This window comes from Triturus cristatus, chromosome 7 (assembly GCF_964204655.1).
Source record: "Triturus cristatus chromosome 7, aTriCri1.1, whole genome shotgun sequence".
Taxonomy (NCBI): Eukaryota; Metazoa; Chordata; class Amphibia; order Caudata; family Salamandridae; genus Triturus; species Triturus cristatus.
In genome coordinates, this window is record NC_140590.1 from 762,223,805 (window position 1) to 762,243,092 (window position 19,288).

The window sequence follows — 19,288 nt, forward strand, 5'->3', positions numbered from 1 at the left end:
CAATTATTTTATGGCCTGAACAAAGAAACACCAACTATAGAATACACAAATTTATTCGAAAATTCAGAGATCAATCCTGTTGACCAGGAACAGACAATAAGTAGAGGAGAACTGCAACCAAATGATGAGAGGCTAATAATGGCAGAACAGGATAACAGAATGCACAGAACATGGAGAAAAATATCAGATAAATTACAGAGATAGCCATATAGAGTTATAGACAAGCCTTATACCTGGTTTCCTGAAGCCAAGTACTTATGGCAGAAGACCATTATGCAAGTGAACCCAGCAAAGCAGCTCATCTCATCCACTGAAAAATGTGTATGTAATGCAAGTTTGCTTTTCTAGACAGACAGTGAGCTCGACATCAAACCAGAATTACAGAAAACAAAAAAGTTACAATAACTTGTGCCAATCAATAAAACGATGTTATCAGAAAACCAGATATAATCGTAAAGGTGAAATTCACTAATATAACATGATTATAGAGGTGGCATTCCCCAGTAATAATTCTGTCCGATTCACAGAAAGCCACAATGTAAAGAAATGCCTCTACACTACACGTAATCTGAGATGAGCACAATGTAGAACAAAGTAACAGAAACAGTCCCAGTAGGAGCGGTGCAGCAGGGATAATTAAGAAAATCTTGCAGATCAAATTAGACACATTTTCCATGGAGAAGACAATATCAAAATCCAGACAGAGGATTTCATGGGAACAATGCAAGTATTACAGTTAAACATTTTTCAAATTTAGGAGCTTTGGTTGAACATTTTCCAAAAAATACCATGACATAGTATTCAGGTTCAGGTATGCAAACCAAAACCCAACTTGGAGACATAACCCTTAAACTCCATGAGATTTAGAAGGCAAATTTAGGACTAAATGCACTGCATAGTTACAGACCTTTCTCCCGCACAGGTTCCTGAACTCCATCTCATAGACCCGATAAGGAAGCTATTTGTATCTTACCTCCAAGGAAGCCGCACCAGCAGGGTGACCAGAAGGGTGCTGAGGAAGTTGAAGACAGTCATCTTGTACATCTCCTGTCCAATGGTGGTCTCCCAGCACTGACAGAATCCGAGAACATCAGAATGAGTCCCATGTATATGGAAAATACAGCCATCTGAGCATTAAATGAGAGTAACTACAAACAAGTACAGAGTGACCACTGTACAAACATGAAGGGATTCTTTAACACAGTGTACATCTGTGAGGGGCTAGGTGCTATTATTCTGTACCAAGAAATACCTTCCCCAGACCCAAATGGAACACAGACCCATGTAATGAAACTGGTATTTCCCACTGGGTTATTGAGGGACAAACAATAATTTGAATGAAATTTGTGGTTTTATTCTGTCTGTGCCACAGAGAGTTAAGAAAAGGGGGAGGGGGCAGTCTAACACTTAGCTTTTTATGGGAGGGAATTAATTAGGAGTGGATAGTCCAGTAAAATCAGCAATGTTTTTACAGCAGTCTGCTACTAGTGTAGTAAACAGGATCTAATCAGACACACATTCTCCCCATGTGGTGGATTTCACATGTGTGCAACTCTACTCTTAAGAGCGGTTGTGTCAGTGGCAGCTGCTTCGGGACAGTAGGGGTGGGCGGAGTTAAAGTTTTTCTGTCAACGACGCACAGTCTCACGGAAGAAGGAAGCACACAGGCTCCCAGACTCCCCTAGCCAATCACAACGCTGCTGTCACCAGCATGACAGCAGCGTTGTGATTGCTCTGACCACCTTAGTTTGATGCTCAGATAGGGAATGGGAGGTTGTGCATGTTCTCCACCCCGCCTTGCAATACAGCCGGGTGGACAAAATGCTAAGTGTGCATGACTGTTTGGACGGCACAAGACACTGGCCAAACCGTCATGCACACTTAGAAAGTGCCCACCACTACTCCCCCTGCAGCTGACAGCCCAGCCCTGCTCCACCCCGCACCTAAAACAGAACTGGGTAAGTACGAGAATAATAAAATGATAATAACATTGTATTATTATCATTTTATTTTTCCTATAGGGCGACACTCCTCCGCCTTAGCAGAGGAGCCGCCACTGGGCTTGGTGGGCATTTTAGGGTGTGAACCCCTACAATTGATTACCAGTGCAAGTACAGAGGTTTGAGAAAGAAATCAGATCTCCACCCCTTCCTTTGCATTCCCTGGATGAGAACTAATCTAGGGTTGGTCAGGTCTTGATCGGTACAGCAATGCACAGGCTGCGCTCAAGCAGGATGTAATGCATCACACACGCCTCATTAGCTGGATGTGGACCATGGCTCAGTCATGCTGAGATCTTAGGTCGTGCCGCAACACAGGTCATGTCATAGCTTCACAATTCGTGAACAGCGGCTCAGGTCACACCGCAGATTCACGACATGGGCATAGCAGCTCATGTAATGCAGCAGCTACATGACTTTGGCACAGCAGGCCATGTTCACTGCAGTTTCATGATTCCTGCCAGGAATCACAGTGGAGAATCTGGGGCCGGCCAACATAGGGGCATGCAGCTTGCTCTCTCCAGTCTTACTCTTCTGCAGACTCACACTTTACCTCACTCCTCCTGGCCAGCAATTTCTACTGCAGGGTTGGCATACTCCTTCCCCTCTTAGTAGAGGCTGGCTTATTGGTGCTTTAGGACAGGAGAACAGCTCATCAGCAAGGGATAGAATCAGATGTTGTCCCTTCCCCTCTGGGAAGTAGGCAGTCAGACAGGTACTAGCTCTGGTTGCAAAGCAGACCTCTCAGTACTATGCAAAACACTCCCTTCCTTGGTCATTGAGAACTGGCATCTGGAACAAGTCTGTAAGTGGGTCCCAATGTTTATATAGCAAAAGCAGACAGGAGCTGTATATCCACTGCCTGCCCTTTCAGACCAGTTTGGGGTTGTCCTTTCAGGTGTCCTTTCCAAGCTCCTCTCCAGACACAACCCTTATCTAGAGGGATGCTTCTCACAGAAGGGTAGTCTCCAGTGCCCAAAAAATAGGCACATGGAAGTGTGAGCTTTCTGTACCTGTTTTCCATCAGCCAAACTGAAGGTGTGTTCAAAAGACTGTTTCTCAACCAGGGAGTCCCCTACACCTTGCTAAACACAACCTGCAGTCCCAACTTTTAGCCCCACCATTGACCAAACTGCAGAGCTTTAGGAAGACTAATCAGAAGCTCCTTGTTCAAAAGGCTAATCATGTTTCTAATGGAGCCTTTTCTCCTCTCCCCTCACTTCAAAGCCTATCTCCTTTCTCCAGCTTCAGTAGTGCCAGTAATACACGCACTTTATCTGGGACAACAACTTCCCCTCCATCTTGCGCAAAAGACTAGGCCAGCGACATTGAAATTGGATCCCAGAGACCTTCATGACCCTGGTTCACCCACATACTATGCATGTACCACTCAGACTACACATACATACATGCACAGCATATATTTGGGATGTTAGCAGTAGGATCTGGGTAAGAGCATACAAGCAGACCTTTACACAATAGGACTAGTAGACCTTCATTCTAGAGACAGAGTAAAAGGTCTGGTTACAATTATGTATTCACAAAACACAGTACACTGTCACCACCACCCATGACAGTAATAGTAGTCCACTATCTGTACAGTGAAGTCATACTCGGTGTGAGCCTCAGGGCACAGGGCAGGTCTAGGACATCATTCATGTCAAGGGACAAGCTTTGTGCCTATGGCCCTAGCCCCGCACACAATTAGGGTGAGGATAGGACTGAAACCAAAATTCATGATACCTGATACATGCAGCCAGGCACTAAGGGTGGGGGAAACAGATGTAGACCATGCAGGGACTTTCCTGTCCAAACATCAACATTTGTAAAGGACAAGTGATGCTTTAGAAAATTTTGCATTCAAAGTAAGACATATGGGGAACATATAGAGACCCCTGCACCACTGTCAGCAGCTCCCAGCAAGGCCATCCCTCCACAATTTGCATAGGGGAAGCTCTCTGTAAAACAATTATCACCTCAACTATGGTGTTACTAACTGATTAATAGTTTATGACTAAAATTGTGGTCACAAACCATTGACACATTGTATCCTGAATAGCAAACAGGAAGGGAAAGTCCTTTCATACAACCTCCCTTGTTGCGATTCAGAATGGGCTACAAAAGCTGATTTGCAAGTTGGAAATACATGGCTTTAATACACTATGAAATGGTGTTTTGCAATCTCAAACACTGTGATTTTGTGAATCACAGGTTTTACAACTGCAAAATACCTTTGTACATCTGGCCCTTAGTTCCTTCTGTTCATTGGCTGTGTGTGTGTTTATTTTCAATCTCTGTGACTTCACAAGAAGACTATGTTTATTAGATGCTGTATTGTTACGCGGAAATGGAGTTTCTTTCTCTGTACTGCAAACTGTGGTGCTAAGTTAACGCAACAGTCTCTCTTCCCATAGTTCCATTGTTTACTCTTGTTGGAGGATCATCAACCTGTTACGAAAGAGTGCCTTTGTGATAAGCTGTCCTTGTCCTAACTTCTTATAATAATAGAATTTGGTCCAGTTAGGATGCACTGAATGGTTCCTTGTGGGGGCTTTTGATTAGATTGTGGGTGAATTTCTTTAAATTTCCTGTCTGTACTACCTCCACTTTGCTAAAAGAGGTAAACACTACTTATAAGTACAAGTATTACAGGAAAGGACTTTTTTGTCTTCAGACTCACCCAAATGTGATTTTATGGGCCACATGCAATGTCTCAGTATGTGAGCTACTTGACTGTCACTAAGCAGCATTCTGGTACAAAGTAAGTGAGCATTCATTCACCTTAGGCTGACACAGTGCCTTATTGTTGTTTTATGACTAGTTGTGCTGGGTGTATAACTTCTTTGGGATTGATTTAAACTTTGACTGGTGGACTTTATGTCTGCCATTGTTGAGAATGGTGGTGGAAGTCAGTCATATTTCGTTTGTTTTACCAAGGCAACCATGGTTTCTCCACCAAAGTGACTGCATTTACCATGGACGGAGCTATCAATCAATCAATCAGTAGTAATTTATAAATAGGGCTCCCGGTTTTATGGTATTTTCATTTTTTTGCCTGTTCCGTCTGTATTTAATCCATATTTATTCTTTGCTAATTTTAGCTGTATTTATCCATATTTATTTTGGGTTCTGTGAAAAAATTAAGCTGAAATGAGTATATTTCCACACTTATTTAACCGATAAATATGGGCTCATTCTAGAATGTCTGCCAGGTTTCAGTTAGGTGAACACCCGTAGAAGATAAATCAGTGCACTTATATGAAAATATGCACATTTCAGTATCAAACTTGTGCATATCTACTGCTGTTAAAGCCTCTTTACTAAAATTATTTTCTTTTTTAACCCCCTTATCTATCAATCCACATGTCTATTAGCCCGGCAGTCATGGCAGACAGTATTCAGAATTACTCAAAAGGAACCTAATTTCCGTTTTTATCCACATTTTAAAATAAATACAGACAACAAAATGAATGTTTCCGGTCTGTATTTATCTGTAAAAATCTGTAAAAACGGAAAACAGGGAGCCTTATTTATAAAGCACACAGCTACCTCAATAGAGGTGTCCCGGCGCTAAGAGCAAGAATAAAGAAAAGACCGGCCAGTAATACTACCCCTGAAAGAGCCAAGTTTTTAGGACCTTCATAAACTCCTGTTCTGTCTCTATCCGGTGCAGAAGGTTGGCAATCCGTTCCAATGTTTAGCAGTCCTTACCGAGAGAGACCTGCCACCTTATCACGTCTTGGCATATCGTGGGACGCTGAGGAGTCAAAGATGATTGGATCCCTGTTCCGCCCCTGTCGATATGGGCTGAACCTCTGCTTGAGGTAGCATGGGCCAATGCCACTTGTGGCTCTAAAGGCAAAAGTCAGAGCCTTAAACTCTATCCTCCTGGTCACAGTGAGCCAGTGTAAATGCCTCAGGTGAGGGGAGATATGGTGCCGGAAGGGTACCCGATGAATTAGCCTCACCACCGCATTCTGAATAATCTGTAATCTGTGAATCAGGTAAACTGTCAGCCCCAGGTATAGGTTGTGGCATAATCCGACTGAGTGGTCACCAGAGCATGGAGTGTGATCTTACAGCTCTCCTCCGGCAGACATTGTATGATTTTTTCTGATAGTGCTCAACTTCAAAAACACAAGATGAAGAGATCTGATGGATTTGTGCTGTGAAAGAGAGTTCCGCATCCCACCTGATTCCAAGATTTCTTGCTGAGTCTGCTGGGATTGGTGGAGGATCCAGCTCTGCGGGCCATCAAATATGTGATGGGGGGGAGGGGCCTGACTAAAAAAAAAGATCTCTGACTTATCTGAATTCAGTCTCAGACAAGTACCGTTCATCCAGTTAGAAATATCTTTCAAGCACGCCTTGAATTTATGGAAGGCAGCAATTTAAAAGAAAATACCAACTGAGTGTCATCCGCATACTTTTTAACGTTGAGAGCTGTTTATAAAACCACTCATGCTTGTCTCCACTTTATCCTAATTTACACTGGCTGACTCTTCTAGTTAAAGACCAGTTGCATGACCTAATCTATCTTTACCTTTATAGTAATTTTGGGAATAAAATAAACTTTACGGGCCCAATTCACAGAACTAACTTAAGACAAAATCCTAAACTTACTACTTTTGGTATTCACAGAAGTTAGGATTTTGTCTTAAGTTTGTCTTAAGACAAACTTAAGACAGACTTAAGACAGACTTAAGACAAACTTAAGACAGACTTAAGACAGACTTAAGACAGACTTAAGTTAGGATTTTGTCTTAAGTCTGTCTTACGTCTGTCTTAAGTCTGTCTTAAGTTTGTGTTCAGTCTGTCTTAAGTCTGTCTTAAGTCTGTCTTAAGTTTGTCTTAAGACAAACTTAAGACAAAATCCTAACTTCTGTGAATACAAAAAGTAGTAAGTTTAGGATTTTGTCTTAAGTTAGTTCTGTGAATCGGCCCCTACATTTTTAAAATATTTTTGCCTTGATTGCTATTTATCTACTGATTCTTGTTTAATTGTTTTCAGATCACTTTCCTATCCTAGCAATTTCCTTTCACCACAAGCTTCATTCTCAAAGTGACTGCTCTTTTTTTGTTGAACAATCTGCTTATTGATACTATTTGTTATAGCCACAACATTTAAGTGGAAAGTTCAGGTAGGCCAGCATGTTGATGTCAGAGTAGCCTTATTACAACTTTGAGAGGTTAGATTTATCCCTGAGAAAAACACGGTTCAGCTTTGTGCATCACTAACAAGACCTAGGTATAGCATAAAGTCTCATTCAGCACCCATCTATACCCTTAGACTCTCTCTAACAGAACGGTTAGCAAACTAAACTTGCAGTAACTCTCCATGGCACACTCAATTAAATATAATAAAACAAGGCAGTTAGCATCCACAGTCTCCTTACAAGGCAAACTCATATCTCACTCACGCTTCTACCTGATGCCCAAGAGGTAAGGAACCTTTTATGTCTGCATGTCTGCAGGATAGCTTGTTGAGGTAGATGCTTGCTCTTGACAACTCTTATGTTCTGCAGGTCGTGTTTGAATTCCACCAAGGTCAACTCAACCTTTCTTGGGCAATACATTTAATACCATCTGATGAACAATGTTACAATAGGCTTCAAAGTCCAAGCAGGCATCATCAAAAAAAGAAACATTCTGCAATCCCTATTTGTGGTGATTCTTAGTGATGCAGGGTTGGGGAAAGAAATCAGATTTTTCTCTACACTGGATGGCCCCTTTAAATTCGGAAATAGTAACCTTAACTATATATAGGGCTTAGAAATGTGAAACGTGTGGTATAAACAACTATGTAAAAATTTACTTATGAGTCTCATTGGCCCCTATCCAACTCATAGCTTGCCTCAAACCACATTCCCCATTGCTGTCGCATTCCAGCAGATGGCCTCTCACCCACTTCTTGTTATCTACTCCTGAAGGCCCCACTATTTTTGTATATTCCGTCCACAAAATCAAGCACACAGCAGAAACACTAAACCATTGAAATAACCTGGTAGTTCTTGTTATAACCACAGGTAGAGCAGTTGGGATCTTCACGCTGACCCATGCACAGAACCTTCTGTCCCAGAGAGAACAGGAATATGCCCAGGCTGGCAAGCTTCAGCAGAACACTCCTGCAGGGAAAAGAAAACAAGGTTTCACCACCTTCTTCCTTGGTGAGGGGATGCCCGCTATACTAGTAAAGAAAACGCTCTAGCTGTACTCCAGATCTTGCATGATAAGCATGGACTCTCTGTTTCTGTGTTTTATATCAGGGTCATCCACATTCTCTCACAAGATCTGCTAATTGGGATTTGTCTGCCCTAGGTCTTTCTCAGCAGCTTTCTGAAGCAGCAGGAAGATGGATCATACCTTTACTGACCAAAGTGGCCCACCAAGTGCTGCCATCTTCCTGTTGCTACGTTCAACTCACTAGAGCTATCTTCAGCTCACTATACCTAGCCATGTGCTTTGTCTCTTCGTACGATGGCATCACATGAATATAAATACATGATCCAAATCAATAAATGCACTGAGCAGCTGCATATTTCACTGTTACTTTGGGTGGGTGAGATGCCGTCTACTGTAAGTCAAGCCAAACCACAGTCTCCCACCTCTCTTCTGGATAACATCCTTGTGGGGCTATTCAGTGACACTCCTATCTAGCTAGTTTGACCGTGAGCATGGAATCATGTAGACTTCTTAATAGTAAACTTGATTCTGAGGTTACTCCTCAGCTCATCTTCTTGATCTGTGGGATGCTGTGGAAACGGCGTAAGTGATGCACTGAAAATGAGACGTGCTGCCTTTCTACACTGATTATAGATGGCCGTAAGTGGATAGCCTCCTCCAGGTCTTAGTAGACAAAGGAAAACCCCACTCAGCTCATTTCATGAAGTCCACTTTTGCTATACACACCTGCACCATCAAAGCTCAGAAGTGGGTGTAATGTAAAAAAGTAATGGTTCTAGGCACGACTACTAATTTCCCCTAGACTACTGTAACACACTCTCGATGGCACTGTCTGCCTCTCTGATTCAGTAGCTGCAGCAGGCCCAGAACGTGGAGATTAGACTGACCACTGGCTGTAAAAACTGGATTACATTTTCCTTTCTTGAAATTCTATTAATTTGCAACCTATAAGCACAAACTGTCTTTGGGATCAATTGTTTGGCTTTCAAGACCATCAATAACCAGGACCCAAATTACATATTGGATTCTCTTGCTGTTTATTCTCCCACATGTTCCTCAAGGAGCTTTGTTTTAGAGTTTACAGAGTGTGCCGTCGTATTTTAACCTTGAATCTCAAGGAGGCAGGCGTGTGTCTTTCCACTCCGCTGTAGCCTGGATCTCTCTCCCCCGGAGGGATTGCAAACAAAAGGTAAGAAGCTACTCTTCTCATGACTGTCACTAAAGGCTTCTTGATAATCCAGGCATATAGTTCCTTGAGTGTTACTGGGAGCTTTGCAGTTTAGTAGCAGGAGTCATAGTAACAGCAGTGGTAGGAGCATTACCAGCAAGTAATTTAGCTAGTGTCTCGATTTAAATAAAACCTCATAATTCATTTTACTCCCTTCATTGACTCAGCTGATGATTAGTTGACTTGGCTGACATGTTAGAAAGGGAAGGAGGCGGGCAACCATTGGGTTGATACAAAGGAGATGACAGGAGGGGTGGCGGGTGTTGGTGTGTACTGAACTAGTGGAGAGTGTCCCACCAGGCATATGACACTAAGACAGTGAATTATTCAGTAGACACTGTTCCCTTCAGAGTAATGTGTAGACCTATCCAAGAAAAACCACTGCCTCTCCCTAAAACCCCTCTGCCATCAGAGAAGAGAAAATAGAAGTAAAATTTAAATGTGCCTCCCAGTGGAGGAGAGGCTGTGCTGCCCTATGGAGAGTAATTATAAACCTAAACGAAACTCTAAGGAATTTGCATTAATTTCTCTGCGACAATTGGTGTTGCTCTACACCAGGTCAGATTGTTTAGAGTTTCAAAGACTACCTAATAGACTGAATTCCTCCCTTGAATTACCGGGCCAGCTGGAGGGTGCTGCAGCAGCTCATGGGGCTTGGTAACTACTAAGCCAGTCTGGAGAATTCTTTCCCACCTTATTTATCCTTGAACGAGTGATGTATGACATTTATGCATGTTGTATCGCATGTAGCTTATAGCCTCTGTGCCTCCAATAAACCTTGATTTGTTTAACCCCATTGTTTTGTGGCCGTAGACGCATCAGACGTCTTAACAACTTGCTAGCCTGTGGCGATGTCCTCTTCCTGATGCACTAGTCTACCTTTTTTTTTTACAATTTGTTGGCTTCAATCATGAATCCTACTGTTAACTGGCAGCTGCACTTGTGCAGTTACCCAGCAGTCCCTAAACTCATCTCCCGCCTGCCCTTTCTTCTTCCAAGTGACCTGACAGTCTGCAAGGGTCTTTGACAGGCTCTGACCTCATAAGGGTGAGGTTGATCTCAGGATTAGGTGAGTAGCCCTCTAACCGGACCATGGCTGCAAAGACCAGCGGCAGAACGAAATTGGCCACGCTGATGACGAAGGGGGGAAGGTATTCTGTCAGCACACTCCAGCTCCATAACTCGTATGTAGAAGTGATCTAGAGGGGGAAAAATGAGGACACAATCAAAATATCTACAAGAACTGAGAGATGGAGAGAGTTGAGTGAGATAGATGCAAGTGCATTAAAAGGCTTAAAGATACAAAGATGTGTAGATATGTTTAGAGAGATTACCAAGATTTGACACAGATGAAGAGAGAAAAGCTGACCTGCTCATGATCGTTGGAGTATACAGTGACCCGGAAGATGCAGTAAAAGGCTCCCACCATCAACAGCAAGATGACCACATTCACCACCACTCGGGTTAGGATAAGCAGAGCCTTTCGCAGTGCTGTCATTTTCTGCCTCTCAAGGTACCGTACTTCCTCTCCCAGGTCCATCTGTGGAAACAAGTGGTTGTGGCCCAATTTACTCACAGTCGTAGAGTCCAGCATATTGGGCTTTATGGGAATGGGACCCATAATAAAATGGACCCTCAGGTAGCACCACAAATGGGCCACATGAGAAACAGTCAGTGAGGATACTAGTTCGCTGAAGGTGAACCAACAGTAAATGGTCATATTTGAAGGTGGTGGCATCTTAGGGCCACAAGAAGAAAGGGCTCACCATAAGACTGCACAAACAGGGATTCATTATAGGGCAGATGTGAAGGAGAGCTTAAAGTATCATGAGATAAGGATCCCAGAACAAAGCCAACTGAAATGGGGTCCCAACAGAACAAAGTCATAGCCTGGGGATTTACAAGGAAGATCTCCAGACCACATCTACATATGAAATTGGTGTATGCAAGAACCACGCGGACAAGTGAATCTCCTCTGGCATTTGCATACAAGAGACAGAGACCTGACTAGCCACCTGAATGCTTCATTGGATCAATGTATTGTGCTGGTTTCTCAGCCAGGCCTACATCAGACCTGCAAGACTCTTAACTTATACAGACATCGAAGGATCTTCTCTTTTCACACCATGGCGCAACAGATGCATAGCTAGCGACATGTGAAAGTAGCCTCCAACACTCATATTTCCAATCAGATATGTTAGACAAGGCATTTGTGCGCCCGTCTACTGCAGGCAATGCTGTGCTGTGCTTTTTGCAGCACACTCGACTTGTTGTCACTAAGCTGCGTGTGGCAGGCTCACCGCTGCTCTGCTATGTGTTACCACTCACCTTCAGGTCATTGTTGTCACAGTGATATGAGTGCCCCCTCCAACAGGCTTTTTCTCAGTTAGACCATGCAGTGTCTGTATACTGACAATGCTTTTGCTATGCTGTTTGGGACTCCTCACCTTGAGGTCATTGATGATGCCCTGCTGTTTGATCGCCGCTGCTTCAGCGCTGCGTATGCAGTAATCCCATCCTGAGAAGATCTTTGTGCTCAGGCGTGTTCTGTAGTTGCGGCTGTGCATGCGCTTCTGGATCATCTCTTTCACCATCCTGACAGGGTTAGGAAGGAAAGTAGTGGTTACAATATGCACATACTGAGCCTGATTCACAAGAGTAATGGTAAAGCTAAGAGATTAGAAAAACAATGTTTGTGCTAGGTTCACTCTTTCCAATGCACAAGGGTAGGCATGAAAACCTACAGTTCTTATAGATTTCCACTTGCAGGCTTCCTTTCAGTTGCCTTTCAGATGAAGTCTGAAGAGCCGTTTGCTTTTTTTACCCTGTTTCTTTGTTCACTGGACAAATATTTTATTCCTCTATAAAGGAGCAGCTTCCGTTACATACCCTGTAAATATTTTGAAGTTTGGGTACATGTCACACCTAATTTGCACACTTGCACTTGCTGAGTTTGGCTCTCAAGATACATCCGCAAATAGATTGGGAGAAACATCGAAAATATTTGTGAGTACCCTAAAATTTAAGAGTTTGAGGCAGCTGACAGCTTTTGAAATGGAGATTCCTCTACCTTTCTCTAGGGATAAACTATGTTGCAACTCGTAACCCTAACCTTGCTGTACCTGAAAACCTGCCTTATTGGTGGTTTCTCCACTCTAGTAAACCGGATTCTGGATCAGAAAAATCATTAAACCATGGTGCTCTAAATATAGATTTTGGCTCTGCAACTCTAATTCTGAAGTACTGTGGCTGAATTATGGAAGCCCTTACAGATCTCGTCTTGTTCCACTTCAAATCATTGTATTTGATGCTGTTGTGTTTTTCTTGGATTCTGATGCTATCCTTCCATGGACTGGGTGAGCTGCTCACATTTGACGTACAGCGTGATGTATTTGCTTTCCAAAAGCCTATACCTACAGCTCTCTAGTTATCCACATTGTTCATACGTTGAAGTCCCCAGCCAAAAGTAGCTCTAACACAGAGAATTTCTCCAAAATATAAGAATAATCAGGCTTAAGAATCAGTGGGTGACAAGACAGAGCGCAGGCATCAGGTAAATTTCCATGCGAATAATGGAAAATAAAAAAGTTCAGAGCTCCTTAAATTCGTTGCACGCATTACTGAAGATTGAGAGAGGCTCCTGATAAATAATCGCAAACCAAGCCCCTACCTTACGGATTTCAACCTGCTGAATTCATATACATTTTGGTGGTTTTTAGTCCCCCACTACAGAGGCACTGTCCTCAGTCTGATCAGAGGTGCAAACATCTGAGTGACAACAATGGCCTCAAGGTGAGCAGTGTCTCCTTCAATAAGGCCACTGCCCAGAAACCGACTCTCAGCAGCTCTTACAGCATTATTCACCCTGCCGTAACCACCAGTCCCGCAATAGTCTGCTCTTCCAGATAGATTTTCCTTAAAGCTTTCGCATGACATAGGCTATATTTATCTGAGTTTAGTGTAGGTGTTTATAATACTTGCCAAGTACTACACTGGGTCATTACTAGTGCATGAATATTGGAAAATGTCCAGGATGGTCTCATCCTTTGACTGATATTTTGAGGCTTACCGTGGTTTCAATACATTAATTTGTGCCACATGTATGTGCATGCTCTGCTTCGAATAAAAGCTTTAAGGTCATGCTGTTTTGTTCTGGAGTTCTTCAGAATGGTGAGCTGGTTCCAGAGTACATCTTCGCGGTTTGTCTGATGCTCAAGACATCATGGAAACTGAAAGGATGTAAGATGTATGGGTGCTTCAAAGTAAGGTGTTGTTGCTGCACATTAACACCATTCATCTCCTGCACAACTGCAAAATCTGGCTTCATATCATGCTGCAGCACAGAGGCAGCTACTTACATTGTAGTTGATGCCCTCCTTCTTTAGATGACCCCTGTGTCCTGAAATTGCTGAACCTCAGCCACCTCTGACCCAGTTTCCCCTCCCACCCTCATCCACACCCGAAGTCTCAAATAGGATTTGTAGTAAATGACCATCATTTGCATGATGTCCCTCAAATTTGTGCCCTATCTAGACGTCTGTGCTCTTTACCCCTGTTAAACATCCTTTACCCCTGCTAGACAGAATTATGACAGAAAGAAGTCCAAACCCTTCCAGAGATACCCAAAGAAACAGGGACAGAGTGGGAGTGTTAAAGATCAACACTCTTGACTATGCTGGGACCCAGGAGGTGATTGGGAGGATTGGCCAGTTGGGGGAAGGATTCACCATTGTCTGGATGCATGGTCAATAACAACAACAGATACCTGGGTTTTCAACATAGTGAAGCACAGGTACCGGATCAAGTTCATCTCTACTCTAGAAGAATCAGGGTCGATTCCAACTCCTGTCTCATTCTCCTGAGAAAATGCTTGCCTTGTTGGAAGGAGTAGTGGCACTGCAGGAAAAAAGGGTGATTGTTCCAGAACCACCATCCAAGAAGGGGATGTGGGTGTACTCGATTGTCTTCCCCAAGTTAACCGGGAGGATCCCCTAAGTAATTGATTTAAAAGTCTTGAACAAGTTTATATGAAAAATTCTGTTCAAGATGGAGACAATACAACCCTTGGTTCAAATGGATCATTATACGGTTAAGATAGACTTGACAGATGCTTACCTTCATGTTCCGCTGGCAGTCGTTGTGAGAAAGTGCCATCTTTCTTGAATGGTATGCCCCCACTTTTTGCTGAATTGCTGAATGTACTTTAACTGAGTGTGCCCTGGGCTCCTGCCAATCAGGGCCTATGTTCCTTCCCTAAAAACTGTGCTGAAGCCTAAAACCCGAATTGGCAAACCCTGGCCACATGTCAGCCCCTGGTAAATGGTACACTAGGTACCCAGGGCCTTGTGACCAGGGAAGGCCACTAAGGGCTGCAGCACTTATTGTGCCACCCTTAGAGGCCATGTACCCTGACACAAACACACTGCCCTTGCAGGCTGAGTGTCTGGGTATAGAACAAAACAGAGAGTCGACATGGCACACATCCCTGTGTGCCATGCCCACAACAATACACTGCCCTGGCATACATCAGCCACCCCTCTAGCTGGGTGCCCTATGCCAGTGGTGTGGGTACAGGAGCATGAGCCCTGTGCCCCTACAGTACCCAGGTCAATTCCTCGGCACTGTAAGTGCAGTGCTGCCATTTAAGAGTATATGGTGCTGGGAGATCGTCAACATGAACTCCACAGCACCATGATGGCTCCTCTGGAGACTGAAAAGTTTGGTATCAAACTTCTCAGCACATTAAACACGCACTGATGCCAGTGCAGGATTTAATGTACAATGCACGACAGAGGGCGTCTTAGAGATGCCCCCTGAACCTAACATAAAATCCACGTCTGGTCTGAGGGGCTGCCTAGGCTGCCACACAGCAGACATGTTGCTGGACCCCTGGGTAGAGAGCCATCCGCTCTCCTGGGCCTGCAACAATCCACATCCTGGGCGAGGTGCTAGGTCTCCTCCCCCAGGATGGGCAGGGGAAGCTTCAAAGGCATGCCGCCTTTGTGAGCTTCTCCAGGCCACTTGCTGAATTCAGCAACTGGACCCTACCGGTTCTAAACCCCCACTCTGGTGGGAAGACTGGCCGGAAACCCCAAGGAAGGACAGGGGGTGTGCCAGCCTCTGCCAACCCCACCCCTCAGGTGGGGGAGGCGAGGTGAAACACATGTCCTGGCTCTCGCCATCTTGAAGATGGGGAGCCCTGCCCAATCAGGACTAGGCCACTGCCCCCCTCCCACAGGAGAGTGGCAGGATAGAGGGGTGTACCCACCCCAGGGCAGGGACCCAGTGGTTCCTGCCCTTTACCTACCTGTAACACCCCTAAATTTAGTATTTAGGGGCACCCTGAACCTTTCTTCCTTAGATCCAGATTCCAAAACAGCAAACAAGATCAAGAAGAAAGAAGACCTGCCGTGCAGCTTCTAACAAGAGGCAGACACCAACTGCTTTGGCCCCAGCCTTACCGGCCTGTCGACCCTCGAACCTGCTCCTGCTAAATCCCGGCATCTCCCGTGGCCAGCAACCTCACAAATCCCGGAGGACCTGGCTACCTTGTGACTCTGAGCATCTGGGACTCCCACGAGCAGTGGCACTGCTCAAAGCATGTAACTGACCCCTGGCATCAGCCAGGAACCGCAAACCCTGCACACTCTGCACCCGCCAAGCCTGGCCTGTGCTGGAGTGGACAAAGACAACGAGGACGTACCCCCGGCGATGGTGACCCAGAATCCGGCACCCAAGGGCCCACCTCGACGCTCCTGACGACGCCTGCAGCCTCAGAACCAGGGACCCCTCCAACCGCGATCAATTGAGGGTAAGATTTCCCGACACCAAAAGGCACCCCTGCACCCGGCGCCCTGAGGCCCCCTGTGCCCAACTCCTGGGTAACTACCTATCCTCCAACTACCCAAATTACCTCTCGAAGTGGTGGTCGCACCTGAAGAATCTTCGTCCACGAGCTTGCAGCCTTTGTTCGTTCTTGAGCTTCTCCATTGCAATCCATTGAGCCCCCGACGGCTCAAAAACACCCTGCACCCAGCCGCCCGAGTGGCCCTGGCAGTGTAACTTCTACTCTAACCTACTTCCCCATTTGCCCTGAGCAAGTGACCAGGAGCCCAGCTCCCACAGCCGCGTGGCCTGCTAGCCAGCAGCCACCAACCACGGGCCCCCTGCCTCCCATAGGATAACATTGGGCCTACCTCACTCTGCACCTGGCTGCCCCTGTGCCGCTGAGGGTGTAACAACTGTACTTACCTGACCCTGGGAAACCCCTGAGTCTATGCCCAGCACCTTAACTCTGCCAGTCAAGTACTTACCCAAAAGCCGATAACTCACTTTTCTTCCATAGGGTAACATTGACTGGTTTCACTTGAAATTTCCTCTAAGTGTGGAGTTTCTAAACTTTAAAATATTCACCTAAAATCAACCGAGTAACGAAAACGGAAATACTCACCTGCTATTAGGAGATATCCCAGTGCTGGATCTTGGTGCCCAGCACTGACCCTGAAAAGTAATTACAAACCATACTTACCGCTAACTCACTTTTCTTCAATAGGAAACCATTGACTGTTTTTCTGTGAAATTTCTTCAAAGTGTCGATTTTTGCAAACTACAATATTCTTTAAAAATCATACCAACTGTGAAAACGTAATTACTTACCTGTTTTAGATAGATGTCCCAGTACTGAGTCTAGGAGCCCAGCACTGGATTACAAAAGTCACAAGAACATACTTTACCTGCAACTTGAATTTCCTTTAATAGGATAACATTGCCTAGTTTTTGCTGAAAAAGTTTCAAAGTGTCGATTTTTCAAACTTACAAATATTCGTTAAAAATCGACTTTATAACCTAAACGCATTCTCTCAACTGCTTACAGGTGGTACACTAGTTATGGATCCAGGATCCAACACTGAGCTAGACAAAGTAACCATAACCCCACTTACCTTCTAAGTGAATTTCCTCCCATTGGATAACATTGGTGATTTCATTAGAAAAAGTTTCTAAGTGTCAACTTTTAAAATACCAAAATATTGCTGAACAATCACAACAGTAACTAAATCGAGGAACTGTCCCAGGTCTGAATCTAGGATCCAGTCCGGGAGTTAGAAAAGTAATCCTAAAAGTAATCAATTGCATTTAACTTGAAATTCTTATTGAGCTCAATGTATTATTGTGTTGCCTATTGCAACAAACTGTAACTATTGCATTCAAAAGTCAATTGCCTATTGCAAAGTATTTAACTAAAGCATCTCATCTCATTTTGATACCTATTGTTGGTTCTAAAATAAAACAACCATATATTTTTATATACAAACCATTGGCCTAGAGTTCAGTTCTTGAGTGTGTGAGACCATTTGCTGACTGAGTGTGTACAACAAATGCTTTACACTGTCCTCTGATACTGCCTTACTGCTCGACCAAGCTACCACTTTACAGAGTAAGGTTCTATCTAACTTTAGCCTCTGCCAAACCTCTGGGGCAGTGGTTCCCAAACTTTTTTGACCCGTGGCTCCCTTGACCTAATTGGCAGTTGGCCGTGGCTCCCCACCATTTTTTTCCGGGTGGGCGGGTGGGGGATGTAAGCCCGGCCTCAGGAGTACTTCCTGTTGTCTTCCTTAAATTAATTGGGATGCAATGAAGGTATTATAATCATATTTGTAACAAAATACGAAGATAACAGCTGTTTGATAAAAATTTGTTAAGTGTGAAGCGATACAAGATTAATAGCCAAATATGTTTCCATGCAACTTTTTTTAACCACTTAACAATAGTTCAAAAGCTGGGGTCAAAAGGGCGAGGCCGGGCCAGAGAGCCAGGCACAGCTGAGGCAGGCAGGGCCAGGCAGCGCCTTTGTTGCATTTACGCCCCTGTGCGAAGTCAGCACCCGGTGCGGTGGCACCGGTCGCACTGCCCTAGAGCCGACCCTGAGTGAAGGGTGTCAGAACACTGTACATAGCACACACATTACACAGAGACTATCAAACATAGGTGTTCAAATCAGTGTATAGGACATGTTACATAAGACAAGGGATAACAAGGGGTGAATTCACATGTCATCCATATTGGTAGGCAGTATAGTTGAAGAGTACTTGGTCTGGAGAAGCACAAACTCAGAATTTCAAATGTAACACAACAGATTGGGGCTCTCTTTAATGACAAGAACAGATTTGTACACAAGTGAACCATTTGCTCAACATTTCAATAAGGAAAGTCTGGGGGGAAAACCCATCTCTTCTAAATCTATACCTTGAAGTCTGCCAGCAGTTCTTTTATGACAGTTATTAGCTCACTGTAAACTGCAACTAACAAAAGGAAATCTCTGACAAACGCAGTAACCCACGGACATGTTTACGTTACAATCAAAAGACCCATTCTCCGGAGCAAAGACGCACAGACAATGGCAACACTGAACCGATTAATTCAAGTATTACTTCAATCAGGTTTTGTGCTTCCTGTTAGTCTCCCTAAATAGGATAGGAATGCTAAGATGTGGGTCCCAAACTCGCTGTGCCATAGGACTCAAACTGCACCTCAGTGATGAGGCCAAACAAGGCCAGAACCGGACTTGGATTGCTTGCATTCCTATTTAGAGAGGATCTGGTTTGGGAAGTCATTGAGAAGCTACATGCATAATTTACTGCTGCGGACAAACAATGCTCCAAGTTACTCTTCCAGGCGCTGTAGTATTAAACTGCCTGTGACGTCTGTTAGACATTCTATATGTAACTCGACATTTAAAAAAAGATCTTGGAGAAGGATCAGTCCTTTGCGCCACCACAAGCTGCCCAAAAACATTTTTATGGGTTAATTTATGTCCCAGTCTGTTCAGGTGCATTTCTGCACTTAAGTGCCAGTTCTTCTAAGAGTGAGTGCTGAGGCT

The 19,288-nt window shown here is 44.2% G+C and overlaps 1 protein-coding gene across 2 annotated transcripts in view; it reads right to left on the bottom strand.

Annotated features, from left to right (window-relative positions):
- The window catches only part of TMC8 (transmembrane channel like 8), a 136,013-nt gene that overhangs the window by 55,410 nt on the left and 61,315 nt on the right, over positions 1-19,288 (bottom strand). For both annotated transcript variants that reach the window (XM_085617501.1, XM_085617500.1), the window contains exons 8-12: positions 11,859-12,006; positions 10,781-10,951; positions 10,450-10,610; positions 8,002-8,125; positions 974-1,071 (exon numbers count right to left, since the gene is read on the bottom strand). In XM_085617501.1, coding sequence (XP_085473627.1) covers positions 974-1,071; positions 8,002-8,125; positions 10,450-10,610; positions 10,781-10,951; positions 11,859-12,006 — 702 coding nt within the window. The remainder of the gene's footprint in view (positions 1-973; positions 1,072-8,001; positions 8,126-10,449; positions 10,611-10,780; positions 10,952-11,858; positions 12,007-19,288) is intronic.